Genomic DNA, 13,847 nt, shown 5'->3' on the forward strand with positions numbered 1-13,847 from the left:
CATCACTGTTTTCATATTGGTGATGTCAAAATCATAACGATTATATTTTGATAGCATAACTCGTGTGCTCGCCACATCGGAGACTACATTACTCACTTCTAATTAATAGTTTATGAATTAAATTAACATTTAATTGCCCTAATAAATACACTAAATACTGCATTTGTGCTCGACGCATATTGAAGTTAAATACTCCATTCATTCCACAAGAATAAAATGAACACTCTGGTGGGACGGGGCAGTACTACTACTAGTTAGCGTCCTATATTTTGGAGTTTCATTTTGAACTCAGGAATATTAAATCTTAAATTTTACTCCTTCCATCCCGCTTTACGAGTCCCGGTGAGTCGGGCACATGTTTTAGAAAAAAGTGTTTGAGTGTGTAATAAATAAATATTGTAGTGGATGTTGGGATCCACTTTTAATTGAGTGTCCAATAAATAAATGTTGTAGTGGATCTTGGGACCATTTTAACACTTTTTTATTAGTTGTAGTGGATGTTGTGACCCACTTTTAACACTTTTAACAATTTGTAGGCATTTTTTTTTTAATTTATCTCAACCGGGACTCCTAAAGCGGGACGTCTAAAATTGATCAACCGGGACTCCTAAAGCGGGACGGAGGAAGTATATGTTATAAACAAAGTTTTATTGGTTTGTAAAATCTTATGAACGTGTAAGTAAAAAATCTGCATTCCTCGTGTATATATTGGTGTGGATGAGCCCTCGGCAAAGGTTGGTGTGGCCTCGGCAGGGAAAATGAATATTCATATTAAGATGCTATTAATTTTAAAAAAGAAATGGTACTGAAAATAAAGCAACTGACTTTAGAAAAAACAACCATTAGAGAAATCTTCTAACTATCCAAAAGCCATATGTTCGCCAAAGCCCACAGGGTGGTAACAATGGCTTATATTAACATATTTTAGTTAGCATGTAGAAGAAAAAAAATAGAAACAGATCCCATGGTGCATTTCCGGTGCCAATAGTAATAAGAATTTGGTTCATATGTTTAGTCAATTCCGGATTCCATTAAAGTTAATTCAAGATCTAGTCAATTAATTCAGGCCATAAGTCAACTTAATTGAGTTCTATGCCTTGCCTTATGTGTTGTCTTAAACAACTTGATCCCTTTCAACTTTAGGAAAAAGAGTGAACTGGCTCATTAATTTCTAACGTTTTGAGTTGTGACATAGATATCTAACAAAAAAAAAAGTAGCGCCAAAGAATCCTAAAGTTTAATAAAATCTCGAATGTATTGGTTTTAGCTACTTTTCGGACGAATATGCCAAATTGGCTTGTAGGGCATTTTCGGCATTCCCTAAATTCATTGATGAATTATATCAGTAACTTCTTACGTGATTTCCTAATAAGGTCTGATACTTCAAACGTGATTAAACTTTCGTCATTATTTGCACATAAAAAACTTCTTATATCCGTATATTTCTAGTTAGTGATAACAATATAATAGTTATAACATGTAGGAAATTAATTGAGAAACAAGAAAAAATATGGAAAAATGAAGTTATTTATGCAATAAATTTTGAATAATACACAGAAAAAAAATTTCACATTTGATTAAATGATATATATATAGTAATTATTTTCTTGAAAACACTAACATTTAAAATACTATTTCATTATATATCATCGAACTAATTCGTTACTTTAAGTCTAACTTTAAGATGATTCTTTATGATTGCTATTTTATTGAGAATTTTAATTTAGCTCAAATTGAAAATTTTAACATCATATGAACATTCAACCTTTAGATATTAATTTGCATAGTTTATTGTCATTCATGAAAAAATTGAAACATGAGTAATATTTTGAAAATAGTCAAGCATGTGATTTTAGCTATCTAGTCATTGGAGAATTTTTTGCACTAATAATAGTATTTGAAATTAAGAGAATGTAAATTTATAAGTTAATAACGCAAAATTATGATATTTTCATAATAATAAAATTGATCCATAAATCAAGGTAAAAAACAAAGAAAAATTAGGGGAAACATGGAAAAGTAATAGAAAATGAGTTTTATAAGAAACGACGGGTCTCATTTTATTATATCCATATTAATGAATACAGATAATGATAAATTTATATATTATAAAAAAAATAGAAAGTATAAATAATGACAAAATTATAATTACGTATGAAGTACCAGAACTTATTAGAAAATTACATAAAAAGTTGCCGACAGAGATGTAACAATATCAATAAAGATTGACAAAAATGCCCTTATAGAGTCCGAGAGTGTTTTAATCCGAAAAAATATCATTCGTGGGTTAGAATCCTCTGCCGCTCTTTTTTCTAGAGATATGTGGTGTCACGATCGAAAACGTCAGACACTAATGAGGCAGTTCATGAAAAAATTAAAAGATTTTAATGACGAAATATATGTTTCTACGAACCATACAAATTGAAAAAAGAGAGTGAAATAGTATGGCATAATATCCAAACCGCTACGCTGGTCACGGAACCCACGCCTCATGCTTCTGGCACGTGATTAATCTAGGAACCCAGAGCCCTTTATTGTTTTATAATCTCCATATCTCTTGTACCGCCACGTGTCCTTTTTTCTCACAATAATAATTAGGAGTGTAATTACAAAAATATCAGCAGTAACGTATTAACACCGTTCCTTCTTTCTAAATCTTCCCATTCTCCACTTTTCATCATCGCGTCATTCACTTCGAGCTTCCAACTTCTCTGTAGATTTCATTCTTTATTGCTCAAGTCAGGTAATTTTGATTGCTGAATTGTTGTTGTTAGTTCACTGGTTGCAATGTTGACACTTTTTTTTCTTGTGGAACTCTAAAATTTGCGAATTTGTTGTATTTTGCACTTTGATTTAATCATTTAATCCTTCTGTGGAGCATATACTTCGATTACTCGCCAATTTTCTTTATCTAAATGATTGAGCTAAATGCTTACTTTGTATAGTTGATTTAAGTCCATTCCATGAGATTCTAACTGTTAGTGTGATCTCTGCGGAGTTAAAAAACTTTTGTATCGCACTAATGGAATTCAAATTTAGCTAGGTTCGTTGCTGAAATGTTCGCATATTTTTGTCTGTGTACATGTTAGCTCTGTTTGTATACGTGCTGTTTCGTTTTGGCGATAGCGACCACCTTCCGACGCATGATCCTCCAATTGTGATTTTGTATCCTTTTTCCTTTTTTTACCGAATATAGACCAATAGTTTATGTGTGTGAATGTGATTTTGTTTATACTCGTATATCCCAACCATGGTGTTATGTGTTAATGATTTGGGATTTAGTTCCTTTTTTTTGACAGCATAAATATTGAGGTCGAAATTGTGAGTTTTGAAGTTGATTATACAATTGAGGAAACATGAGCAATGCGATTGGGAATTACTTGCTGCATCAAAGTTTTTTTACTCCTAGAGTTTTAGAGCATCAGAGTCGAAGCAATACTTCAACCTCTGTTTGGGGAAATACCTTTCTCCAGCCTCAAGCAAATTTACTAACACACCGAGCTCCTACATCTACTGAGTTCCGGGGCAGAAGACTCACCCTGCAGAAAAATAAATTACAGATGGGAAAGATGCATACAATTTTAAGATCCACAAAGGCTGTATTGGCTGCTGATCCATCTTCTACGGTAACATTGTAAAACTCTTGATGAAATTTAACATTATACGCCTATTAGTTTCTTTGTGTATGTTTCACTGTTTCTTCTAGTGGCATGCATATCTCCCGAGGTAGTAGCTTAAGATAATTTCCGATTAATAATTCTATTTTATCCGATCAAGTTGTATAAATCAACATCTGGTTGGAACCCTTCCACTCGAGTAATGATGCACCAGTCAATTTGATTCACTTGGTAATAGTACTATAGTAGCCATTTCTATTTTCAGGCTTCAGCGTCTTTTGTTTATATGGTCATAAGAATTGGACCTCATCTGTACTTAAAAGGCTTGAATGATTACATATTCTTCAGTTTTTTAGTGGCTATACCATGACTTGTTTCCTTAGGATATTTCCTTACTACTACTCCCTTCAATGCAGCATCTGAGTTAATTGTCTTTACTGTTTACTGTTTTTGTTCTCTAGCAACAGATGGAAAAGTTCAGACTCGACGAGAAGGTTGAATTACAGGTATGTGTATACTGATCTTTAATTTGGGACGAAAAGTACATCTCTGTCCACTGTGCAAATAGGATGATACTTGTATGAAATGTGCTAGCCAATCAATTGATATGGGATGTAAATAAACAGATTGCTGTTGGGCTTCCGACATCTGGTTCTGCTTCAGTAGTAAATATTCAAGTTACAAGCAATAGTGACGGCCTGCTTCTACACTGGGGAGCAATAAAAAAACAACAAGAGTAAGTGCAGTTGAAGTAGAGGTATCTATTTTACAATCCTATATTGAGTTTTAATATTACTTCTCTTGGTTGGTTAGTAAATGGAGTCTTCCACAATGTCGTCCAGTTGGAACTATGGAGTACAAGAACAAAGCACTTAGGAGTCCTTTCGTGAAAGTAAGCTTCAGAACGCCACTTTAACTAAATGTGTCTCCTGAATTGTTATAATTGACAGAAGTGCATCACTTTTCGATGGATAACATAATGTGTCTATTCTTAGTCTGGTGCTAATGCTGCACTGAGCATAGAGATTGATGATCCTGCAATAGAAGCTCTAGAGTTTCTGATATATGACGAAGCCCAGAATAAATGGTAGAGTGATGCTCACTTATAAAAATTTAGAGAATATGTATTGAACCATGTCCTTAGCTTTGTCTTTCTTATGCTCTCAGGTATAAGTACAATGGAGGAAATTTTCGTGTTAATTTGCCAAAGACAGAATTAACAACTCCAAAAATATCAGTTCCAGAGGATCTTGTTCAAGTCCAAGCTTATTTGAGGTGGGAGAGGAAAGGGAAGCAGATGTATACCCCAGAACAAGAGAAGGTTTGTGACTGTTCCTTGCTTTAGCTTCAGCTTAAGAACACAGTAACTACTATATAAGATGGCCCATTTCCCCTTTGGTTTACAACTGTTCTATTTCTATATGCTTCTTTTTCTTGTTTCAAACACAATACTTGGTTCTTTCCTTGAACTATGTTTTCTGTTTTCTCAGCAATGCGGGAGAAAAATTTGATGTTGTATGTTGTTAAAATGTCTTATATCTTATCCCACGTCGACTTTAATATGGTATCAGAGCGGGCTCAAATCGATGATAGAGTTCTCTTTATCACTTATCTACCTCACGAGTAGAAGACCAATAATCATTCCAGCCCATATCGATGATGGTTCTCTTATCGCTTGTCTTGCCTACCCACGTGATGGAAGTCCAATGTGTCATTCCGGGCCACACGTGAGGGGGCGTGTTAAAATGCCTTAAATCTTGGATGATGGTTCTCTTATCTCTTGTCTTGCCTACCCACTTGATGGAAGTCCGATGTGTCATTCCGGGCCACACGTAAGGGGGCGTGTTAAAATGTCTTAAATCTTGGATGATGGTTCTCTTATCTCTTGTCTTGCCTACCTACGTGATGGAAGTCCGATGTGTCATTCCGGGCCACACGTGAGGGGGCGTGTTAAAATGTCTTAAATCTTGGAGAATTCCTGATTCTCCAAGTAGATTCTGGAGAATTCCTGATTCTCCAAGTAGATACAAAAGTTTGGAATTCTGCTGTTCGAATTCGATGGAACTTGTATAGATAATAGATAATCCAGAAAACGACTATCCCATTGAACTTGATTACAAACTGTAGAACAGGAAAATATAGATTAGATGAGACTATATAGATTTGATGGGATCTTCACCAAGTTGATGTGGGACAAGATTTAAGACATTTTTTTATCTCTCCTTGTAATCTGCTAGTTTGATGTTTCTTTTGGTTTAATTGAAGTTTTTGATCCTTCGTCATATGCATTGAGGTCTTAAGATAACCATTGGTCAATGTATCTGTTTGATTTTGTTCTTATCTTATGCTTTTTAAATAGGAGGAGTATGAGGCAGCTCGAAGGGAGCTGTTGGAAGAAGTAGCTAGGGGTGCTTCTATAGAGGACCTTAGAGCAAAATTAACAAGTAAAAGTGGTGCAAGTGAAAGTAAAGATCATGTTGTTTCTGAATCAAAAAGCAATATACCTGATACGGAAAAAGATACTCAAAGGAAAAAGATAGAAACGAAGGGTACAAAAACTAATTTTTCCACTGATAGAGTTCAGCGCAGGAAAAGGGACATAATGTCGCTTCTCACCAAGTATAAACCAGAGGCCATCAATGAAAATATCTCCCATGCACCAGAAGTTTTATCTCCTATTAAGCAGTTCTCTATGGATAAGGAAGCTCATATTGATGGCCCTATACTGAACAAGAAAATTTATAAGCTTGGTGACAAGGAACTCCTGGTGTGTCTGTACCATCCTATCTAATTTACCTTACGAGATTTTGAACATTGAACAGATATTTTATGATATTCTTTTTTTCTGAAGGTAATTGTAGCAAAGTCATCTGGCAAGACAAAAGTCTACCTGGCTACAGATCTTCCCGATCCTGTTATTCTCCACTGGGCTTTGTCCAAAAATGTTGGCGAATGGACAGTACATCAAAAAACCTATTAATAATTATGAACCCTTGCAACGTAGTATGTTGTGGAGATATTTTTGTCATTCTTTTTTGGTTTGTAACATATTTTTTTTTTTATTTTTCGTTGATATTGACTAATTATATTCCAGGCACCTCCCTCAACTATGATGCCCCCTGACTCGGTTTCTATAGACAAGGCTGCAGAAACAAACTTCACAACCACTTCTGTCAATAATCCGCCATACAAGGTTTGTGTATGTACATTTGTATGTTTTTTATGCCTTGACAGTTGACACCATAAGACTAGATATCAACTCATCGAGCTTAAGAGAATAACATCTTCCTAGGCTACTCTTTCAGATTCAATCATTGGAAATAGCAGTTGAAGATGAAAACTATGTGGGGATGCCATTTGTTCTTTTGTCTGGTGGAAACTGGATAAAGAACAGCAGCACTGACTTTTATGTTGAGTTCAAAACTAGCCCAGCAAAGGTTCAAAAGGTATGAATAAAATCATTGTTGTCCTTTTTTTTTATTCATTGGATTTCTGTTTCCATATTACATGTTGACTATGCTGAATGTTTATTTTGTGGAAAAGGATGCAGGTGATGGGAAGGGAACATCAAAGTTTTTGTTAGAGAAAATAGCCGACTTGGAAAGTGAAGCCCAGAAATCGTTTATGCATAGGTGATAAATCTACTTGTATATCTGAAAGTCCGAATAGAGCACCTTTCACATTCCAAATTCATGATAACATTTCTTACGAGCAATTTCATTCCCCATTTCCCTCATATCCGAGCTTCTACTGATATTTGAATTACTTTTTGGCTTCCGGGCATGATAGAATATGTGGTGTGTAACATGTATATCCTAAAGGTTCTAAATCTCCTGCTTCGAGTTTAGTACTATAATTCATTTATTATGAGAACTTTAAAGCATGTAACTGAGTCTTGGATTTCCAGATCTTGGACTTGAATAGTCAACTGGAGCTGAGATGCATCCCGACTCGAGTTAAAAACTCTTTCAAAGTGACTTGTCTAGTTTTTGTGCCTATACTTAAATTGGCCTAAAACTGTTCATATTTAATGTATAGTTGCTACTTTAATTAAAAACATTGCTTGTACTTCCACTTGGTGTACCTCATTGCATACTTATATATCAGGGTATAATTTACTGTATTGTGTTAACACCTGATGTTTCCTACAGATTTAATATTGCAGCAGACTTGATGGATGAAGCGACAAGTGCAGGTGAAGTAGGTCTTGCTGGCATTCTTGTGTGGATGAGATTTATGGCAACAAGACAACTCATCTGGAACAAAAATTACAATGTGAAACCAAGGTAGAAATCTAAACAGCGGCTGCAAGTTTCAGTGGGTGGCTTTCTGTTCCTGGAAGTTTGGATCCCCTCCTTTCTGTTGTCCATGGGCATGGCATCCTATGCATGGCCCAAGCTCATAGTTTCTGAAAAAAATTGGTTCAGGAACAAAATCTTTTGAGGAAGTTGAAAGAAAAGGACTCTGCTATGGATGACTGAGAATCATGTTCTCCATGTATTTTTTTGTCTTCTACCTCTTTCCAATTTCAGTTTAAACTGAAATTTAAATTCTTATTTTTGTGCAGAGAGATAAGCAAAGCTCAAGATAGGCTTACGGATTTGCTGCAGAATGTCTACAAAAGTTTTCCTCAGTATCGTGAAGTTATACGCATGATTATGTCAACTGTCGGACGTGGAGGTGAAGGGGATGTTGGGCAACGAATTAGGGATGAAATATTAGTCATTCAGGTTGTTTTATTAAGCATGCCCTTTTCCCCTTTATTTTCTTTTGGTGGTTATTTGGATTTGATAATGCTGTATAAGTTAATATTCAACTGCAGAGAAACAATGACTGTAAAGGTGGACTGATGGAAGAATGGCATCAAAAGCTTCATAATAACACTAGTCCTGATGATGTTGTGATCTGTCAGGTATTCAGGATATAAGTAAACAATCATTTGGCTGATCTTAATAATACACACTCACTTGCATGTGGAGAAGTTTCAACTATTAAATTTAATTGCATACTACCTATCACAGGCACTGATGGATTATATCAAGAGTGACTTTGACATTAGTGTTTACTGGAAAACCTTGAACGATAATGGAATAACAAAAGAGCGTCTCCTTAGTTACGACCGTGCTATACATTCTGAACCTAATTTTAGGCCGGATCAAAAGGATGGGCTTCTGCGTGATCTTGGACATTACATGCGAACATTAAAGGTTAGAGATTTTGGTCACATCTGTATGGCCTATTTAACATTGGCATTCACAGCTGATTCTAACAACTACTTGTTTGTATGTGTCTGCGTTATTCAAGTTGAATACATTCAGAGAAAATTCAACATGCTTGCTAACTATAATCCTTTTCATTTCACATAAAATGACTTCCACATTTTCAGACCCCCTGTTTTTCCACTAAATCTTGGCCAGCTTGATTTATTGCTGAGTAGTCAGTATTCCCAACTACTCCTAAATTTCCAAAATTTTACTCTACTTTGGTGCAGGCTGTTCATTCAGGTGCAGATCTTGAGTCTGCCATCGCTAATTGCTTGGGATACAAAGATGAGGTAAGTCCATTATGTGATAATCTCATCCCTCCTGCAACGTGTCTAAGATGTAACTGCTTCACATCAGGGACAAGGTTTCATGGTTGGAGTACAGATAAATCCTGTCCAAGGCTTGCCAGGAGGATTTCCGGTACAGCCAATTCTTCAATATGTAATGATCCCCAGAAAAGTGAAATTTTTAAACATTTTGCTAAATTTTTCTGACTATGAGAACAGGAACTACTCCTATTTGTTGTGAACCACATTGAAGACAGAAATGTCGAAGCCCTGCTAGAGGTATATTGAAATTTTGTAATTGTTCCTCATTTAATCTTGGAAAATCCTTAGTGTGTCAACCTTTTAATGCCTTGTTGGTGGATATTATTTTGCACTCAGGGATTGCTTGAGGCTCGCCAGGAGCTTAGACCATTGCTTTCCCAGTCGAACGACCGCTTGAAGGATATTTTATTCCTGGATATTGCCCTAGACTCTGCAGTTAGAACAGCTGTAGAACGTGGTTATCAAGAGTTGAATAATGCTAGCCCAGAGGTATCATATGAACCTTGTTATTATACTCCACTTTATAATCCATTTTCATGTAAGTTCCCCCTTCTTTATTATAATTTGACTGGGAGTTGCAACACTTAATGCAAATTCTGCAGAAAATCATGTACTTCATCTCTCTTGTTGCTGAGAACCTCACACTTTCCGTGGGTGATAATGAAGATCTCCTTTATTGCTTAAAGGTGAGGACCAATTAAACAGATCTAATCATTCTTCACGAGCCTTGTATTTTGAGTCCTTATAAACACATCTACATGCATTCGGAACTATCTTGCTAATAGACGTCTATTTGCTCTTGGAATATTCGGATGCCTCATACTTTTTGTCCTTGTAATACACGTCTGCAGAGTATGATCTTTCTTCGCTAATGCATTTTCTAGTTAATGGGAGATTGTTTTTGTTGAGCTGATTTTAATTTTCTTCTTATACTAAGGGATGGAACTTAGCCCGGAGCATGTGCAAGAGCAGCGATGAGCACTGGGCATTGTTTGCAAAATCAGTCCTTGACAGAACTCGGCTTTCACTTGCAAACAAGGCTGAGGCCTACCATCAATTACTGCAACCATCGGCAGAGTATCTTGGCACACTGCTTGCGGTGGATCAGGGGGCCGTATGTATACATGAGAACTTGTGTAGTCCTTTTGATATCTTTCCCCATTACAACTCATAAGTAACATTTTAAATATTTCATGCAGGTCGATATATTTACTGAAGAAATCATTCGAGCAGGATCAGCAGCTTCACTGTCCTCCCTTCTCAATCGACTTGATCCCATTCTTCGAAAAACTGCTAATCTAGGAAGGTCATAAATTTTACTAGCTCACAAAAATAGAAATCTTATGAGTTGCACTAATCCCCCCTAAACACCACGTTGCCATGACCCTGTTTACAGTCAGATGAGGAATGTCATTTCTGAGATTACATACATGAAAATGTAAAAATGTAGTTGTTGAGATAGCATTAGTAGCTTACTAATGCATGTCCCCTATTCTGTTACAGTTGGCAGGTCATCAGTCCAGTTGAAGCTGTTGGATATGTTGTTGTAGTTGATCAATTGCTTTCTGTTCAGAATAAGTCTTACTCAAGACCAACAATATTGGTTGCAAAATCTAACTTTACAATTGCCATGTTAATTAGTACTTGTTATTTTCGTTCAACCGAAAACATATTTCAAAAATTTACATAATACCGTGCGATGGTTACTAATCAAGAAGATATTTCTTGTGTTTTTACACTAAATTGTAACTTAAATTGATGGTAAAGTGTATATATATTACTTCTGGAAAGCTATGCTAGATATTACAGTGTCAAAATCATAGTTCACTTTTGTCCAAGATAAAATAGTGTCAAAGCTATGCTCTGATGAAAAAATGTTGCGATTCTCTACAAGAAAATGCAACTGGTAATTTTCAAAGGCATCCATTGAAACTTGGGTCCAACTTTGTTCATCCAATATTTTTCCTAAAGTCAATTAAATTATTGATCCCATTCCTTCCAATCTTCCTTTTGTGATGTTTAATGAATTTTAGCATTTAGTACTATATTTTAATTATTTTAGATGTGATGATTCATGAAACAGAGCTCGTTAAGTCTGACAAAACAAAATACGGCGTTAAGTCTGACAAAACAAAATACGGCGTTAAGTCTGACAAAACAAAATACGGGATGAGTTCTGCAAGAACTAAGGGAAGATGAACAAGAAGGAATTGGGATAGGACTAGGCTTTCACTCATTACGCATCATCTTCTCTTTCCCTTTCTTCTCTTCCTCCGCACCTCTCTTAGACCTTGCTTTAAAACCAAACCTGCAAACAAAAAATCAAGCATCTCCAATCCATTACAAAATAAATTCAAAATACTACAATGAACAAGGGCCTTACTTACATATACATATTTGAAAAGGGAGATGCTCTCAGGACACCGTTCATCAGAACAGTAGCAATGTAATCCCCGTCCTTGCCTTGGACAACCTCGACCTTGGCATATCGAACACCATCAGTAATAAAATTATCCACATGACGAATGAATATGTAGAAGACCCAACTAGTGCTTGTTTTATGAGTGTTGAAAGCTCCAATCACATCCGCATCAGGAAGCTCCACCTCCACGTTTGCCACCACCTCCTTTGAGGACAGATTGTAGACCAACCATTTATATGAGTAGTACATCATGAATAGAATGTTTCCACCCACATAGATGAGGGTCCTCTTATACGCATCAGAGTATGACTCAGGTAATACCCTTGCGAAGATATCCCAATGGTTTTCTACCAAATTGTACTGGAGGAGTATTGGTTCGTATCCTTCAATGTGGCAAGACATGCAAGCTCGGCCTTCGTATTCGTCCTGATTGTAAAACCAGGCATCATAGTATACCAGAACCAATTCTTTGGTGTACTGAAAGCAAGATCTTGGTAAGGGAATCTTAGCCACGTTCGTAGGCAAATCCACACTAAGAAACTGGCCTGTCTTCGGGTCGTAGATCTCAGCCCAACTACTTCTTATATGAGTGCCACCACAGATGAATATCCTGCCATCGTGTAATGGGGCTACCATGGGGTTGACTCGGACTACACTCATACTAGTGGGGCTACGAGTCCAAGTCACAGGAGATGAACCAACAGGTAGTGGCGCAGTTGACAAGTAGTTTGTTGACGTAACTTGTGTACTTGAAATGGACTGTGGGATCGAGTAGATGGAACCCCCGAACATGAACATGGTATCACCGACACAAACAAATCCAGCGCAAGCCGGAATGTCTTTATGCAAACAATTTCCTTGAAATTCTAATTCTTCTAGATTACGATCAGTACCATCCTTCAATTCCACCTCATCAATACAACAATACGTCATACTCAGAGGCATGTGTTTCAACATAATGAAGCGTAGACCTACACCACCCCCCATATGCTGCTGAATGAAAACAATCCAAAATATTAATTACTCAAATAACAATAAATTATTAAATTTCCCTTTCATAAACTAGGGTTCAGGACAATGAAATTGGCCCTAATAACATAAACGAGGGTTCAGGCCGGAGGGAAGCATGAAATTAGCCCTAAGAATTGCATGAATCATAAGAATCTAGTAGTAATTTAATTAGGAACAAGCGTGACTTGATCGAGAGACGAGAAGAAGGAAGGTAAGGTTGTGAAAAATTGCCCCCTATATCTAAGCCATGGATTATTAAATATCCCGGTTCAGGACCATGAAATTAACCCTAATAACATAAAAGAGGGTTCAGGCCGGAGGGAAAAAGAACAGGCACCATGAAATTAGCCCTAAGAATTGCAAGAATCATGAATTTATTCACCGAACAAGTAGTGGTTTAATTAGGAAAAAAACTCCGAATCAATTGTATTGATGAGCCAGACAATGATGAAAATGAGGAAACATACCATGGTGTCGGCGCAAAAGATCGAGAGGCCAGAAGGATGAAGTATCGGCGCAAAAGATCGAGAGACGGAGGAAGGAAGATAGGGTTGTGAATGAAGGCACCTGCACCCAAATACGGCAGCGTTTCTGCTAATCCTCCTTCAATTTTATTTTTAAGGGCTTGTTCAGTGTTTTAGAAATGGATAGAAATGGGCCCATTTCCATTGAATTATGACCATTCAGTGTTCTTGTATAATTTCCATTGAGCCCGACCAGAAAACGATGGCCCGCACTGTTGCTATCAGATTTTGCCCAAAATCAATTCTTCCAAGGGCGCTAAGATTTGATCCAACATCGGTAAGCACACCCAGAATTGAGCATACTTTTACGGAATTACCCCTCTCATTAACATATCCCTTTTCAAAATTTTCACTTTAAAGGGCACTTCTGTCTTTCAATAATTACCTTTAAAATAAAGCCATTATTTTAGTGGTAAATGCCAACCTATATCTAAAACACCGAACCAGAGAAATTATGCTCTCATTTGGTGGGCCCTATTGTAACAAATCTAATCCAGATTTATACCGGATAGCCCATATAAAAAACACTGAACACGCCCTAAGTGTTCACCGCCTTTTACAGAAAAATTGCCCCCTATATTTAATTTAAATACTTCTACTACTAATAGATTAACACGATTGCTTTATACTATACTTTATAAATTTATTTTATTTTATGATATGTTGGCAAATAATTTTAG

At 36.4% G+C, this 13,847-nt stretch overlaps 2 protein-coding genes across 3 annotated transcripts; one reads left to right on the forward strand and one right to left on the reverse strand.

The window, feature by feature from the left end:
• The first annotated feature begins 2,615 nt into the window (after positions 1-2,615).
• Positions 2,616-10,929, forward strand: LOC148923387 (alpha-glucan water dikinase, chloroplastic-like). The gene is made up of 24 exons (XM_089060430.1): positions 2,616-2,743; positions 3,283-3,626; positions 4,079-4,123; positions 4,244-4,353; positions 4,431-4,509; positions 4,613-4,704; positions 4,785-4,938; positions 5,977-6,384; positions 6,469-6,576; positions 6,712-6,810; positions 6,923-7,063; positions 7,161-7,249; positions 7,769-7,903; positions 8,185-8,347; positions 8,440-8,529; positions 8,639-8,824; positions 9,109-9,171; positions 9,239-9,301; positions 9,388-9,447; positions 9,547-9,699; positions 9,813-9,896; positions 10,148-10,324; positions 10,410-10,516; positions 10,714-10,929. Exons 2-24 carry the CDS (start codon positions 3,357-3,359, stop codon positions 10,898-10,900), a joined length of 3,063 nt encoding a protein of 1,020 aa, XP_088916556.1. The 5' UTR covers positions 2,616-2,743; positions 3,283-3,356; the 3' UTR covers positions 10,901-10,929.
• Positions 10,930-11,281: 352 nt separating this feature from the next.
• On the reverse strand, positions 11,282-13,283 carry LOC125204599 (uncharacterized). Of its 2 annotated transcripts, none has more exons than XM_089060429.1 (3): positions 13,111-13,283; positions 11,598-12,622; positions 11,282-11,518 (listed from the first exon to the last, which is right to left on the reverse strand). In XM_089060429.1, the coding sequence occupies exons 1-3, from the start codon at positions 13,111-13,113 to the stop codon at positions 11,440-11,442; spliced, it is 1,107 nt and encodes a 368-aa protein (XP_088916555.1). In that variant the 5' UTR covers positions 13,114-13,283; the 3' UTR covers positions 11,282-11,439. The 2 variants fall into 2 exon arrangements, with proteins under 2 accessions (XP_088916555.1, XP_088916554.1); XM_089060428.1 differs by having other exon boundaries at positions 11,598-12,625.
• Between the last annotated feature and the right edge of the window lie 564 nt (positions 13,284-13,847).

This window comes from Salvia hispanica, chromosome 6 (genome assembly GCF_029641045.1).
Source record: "Salvia hispanica isolate PSC_SH4W2 chromosome 6, Shi_PSC_v1, whole genome shotgun sequence".
In the NCBI taxonomy this organism is placed as follows: Eukaryota; Viridiplantae; Streptophyta; class Magnoliopsida; order Lamiales; family Lamiaceae; genus Salvia; species Salvia hispanica.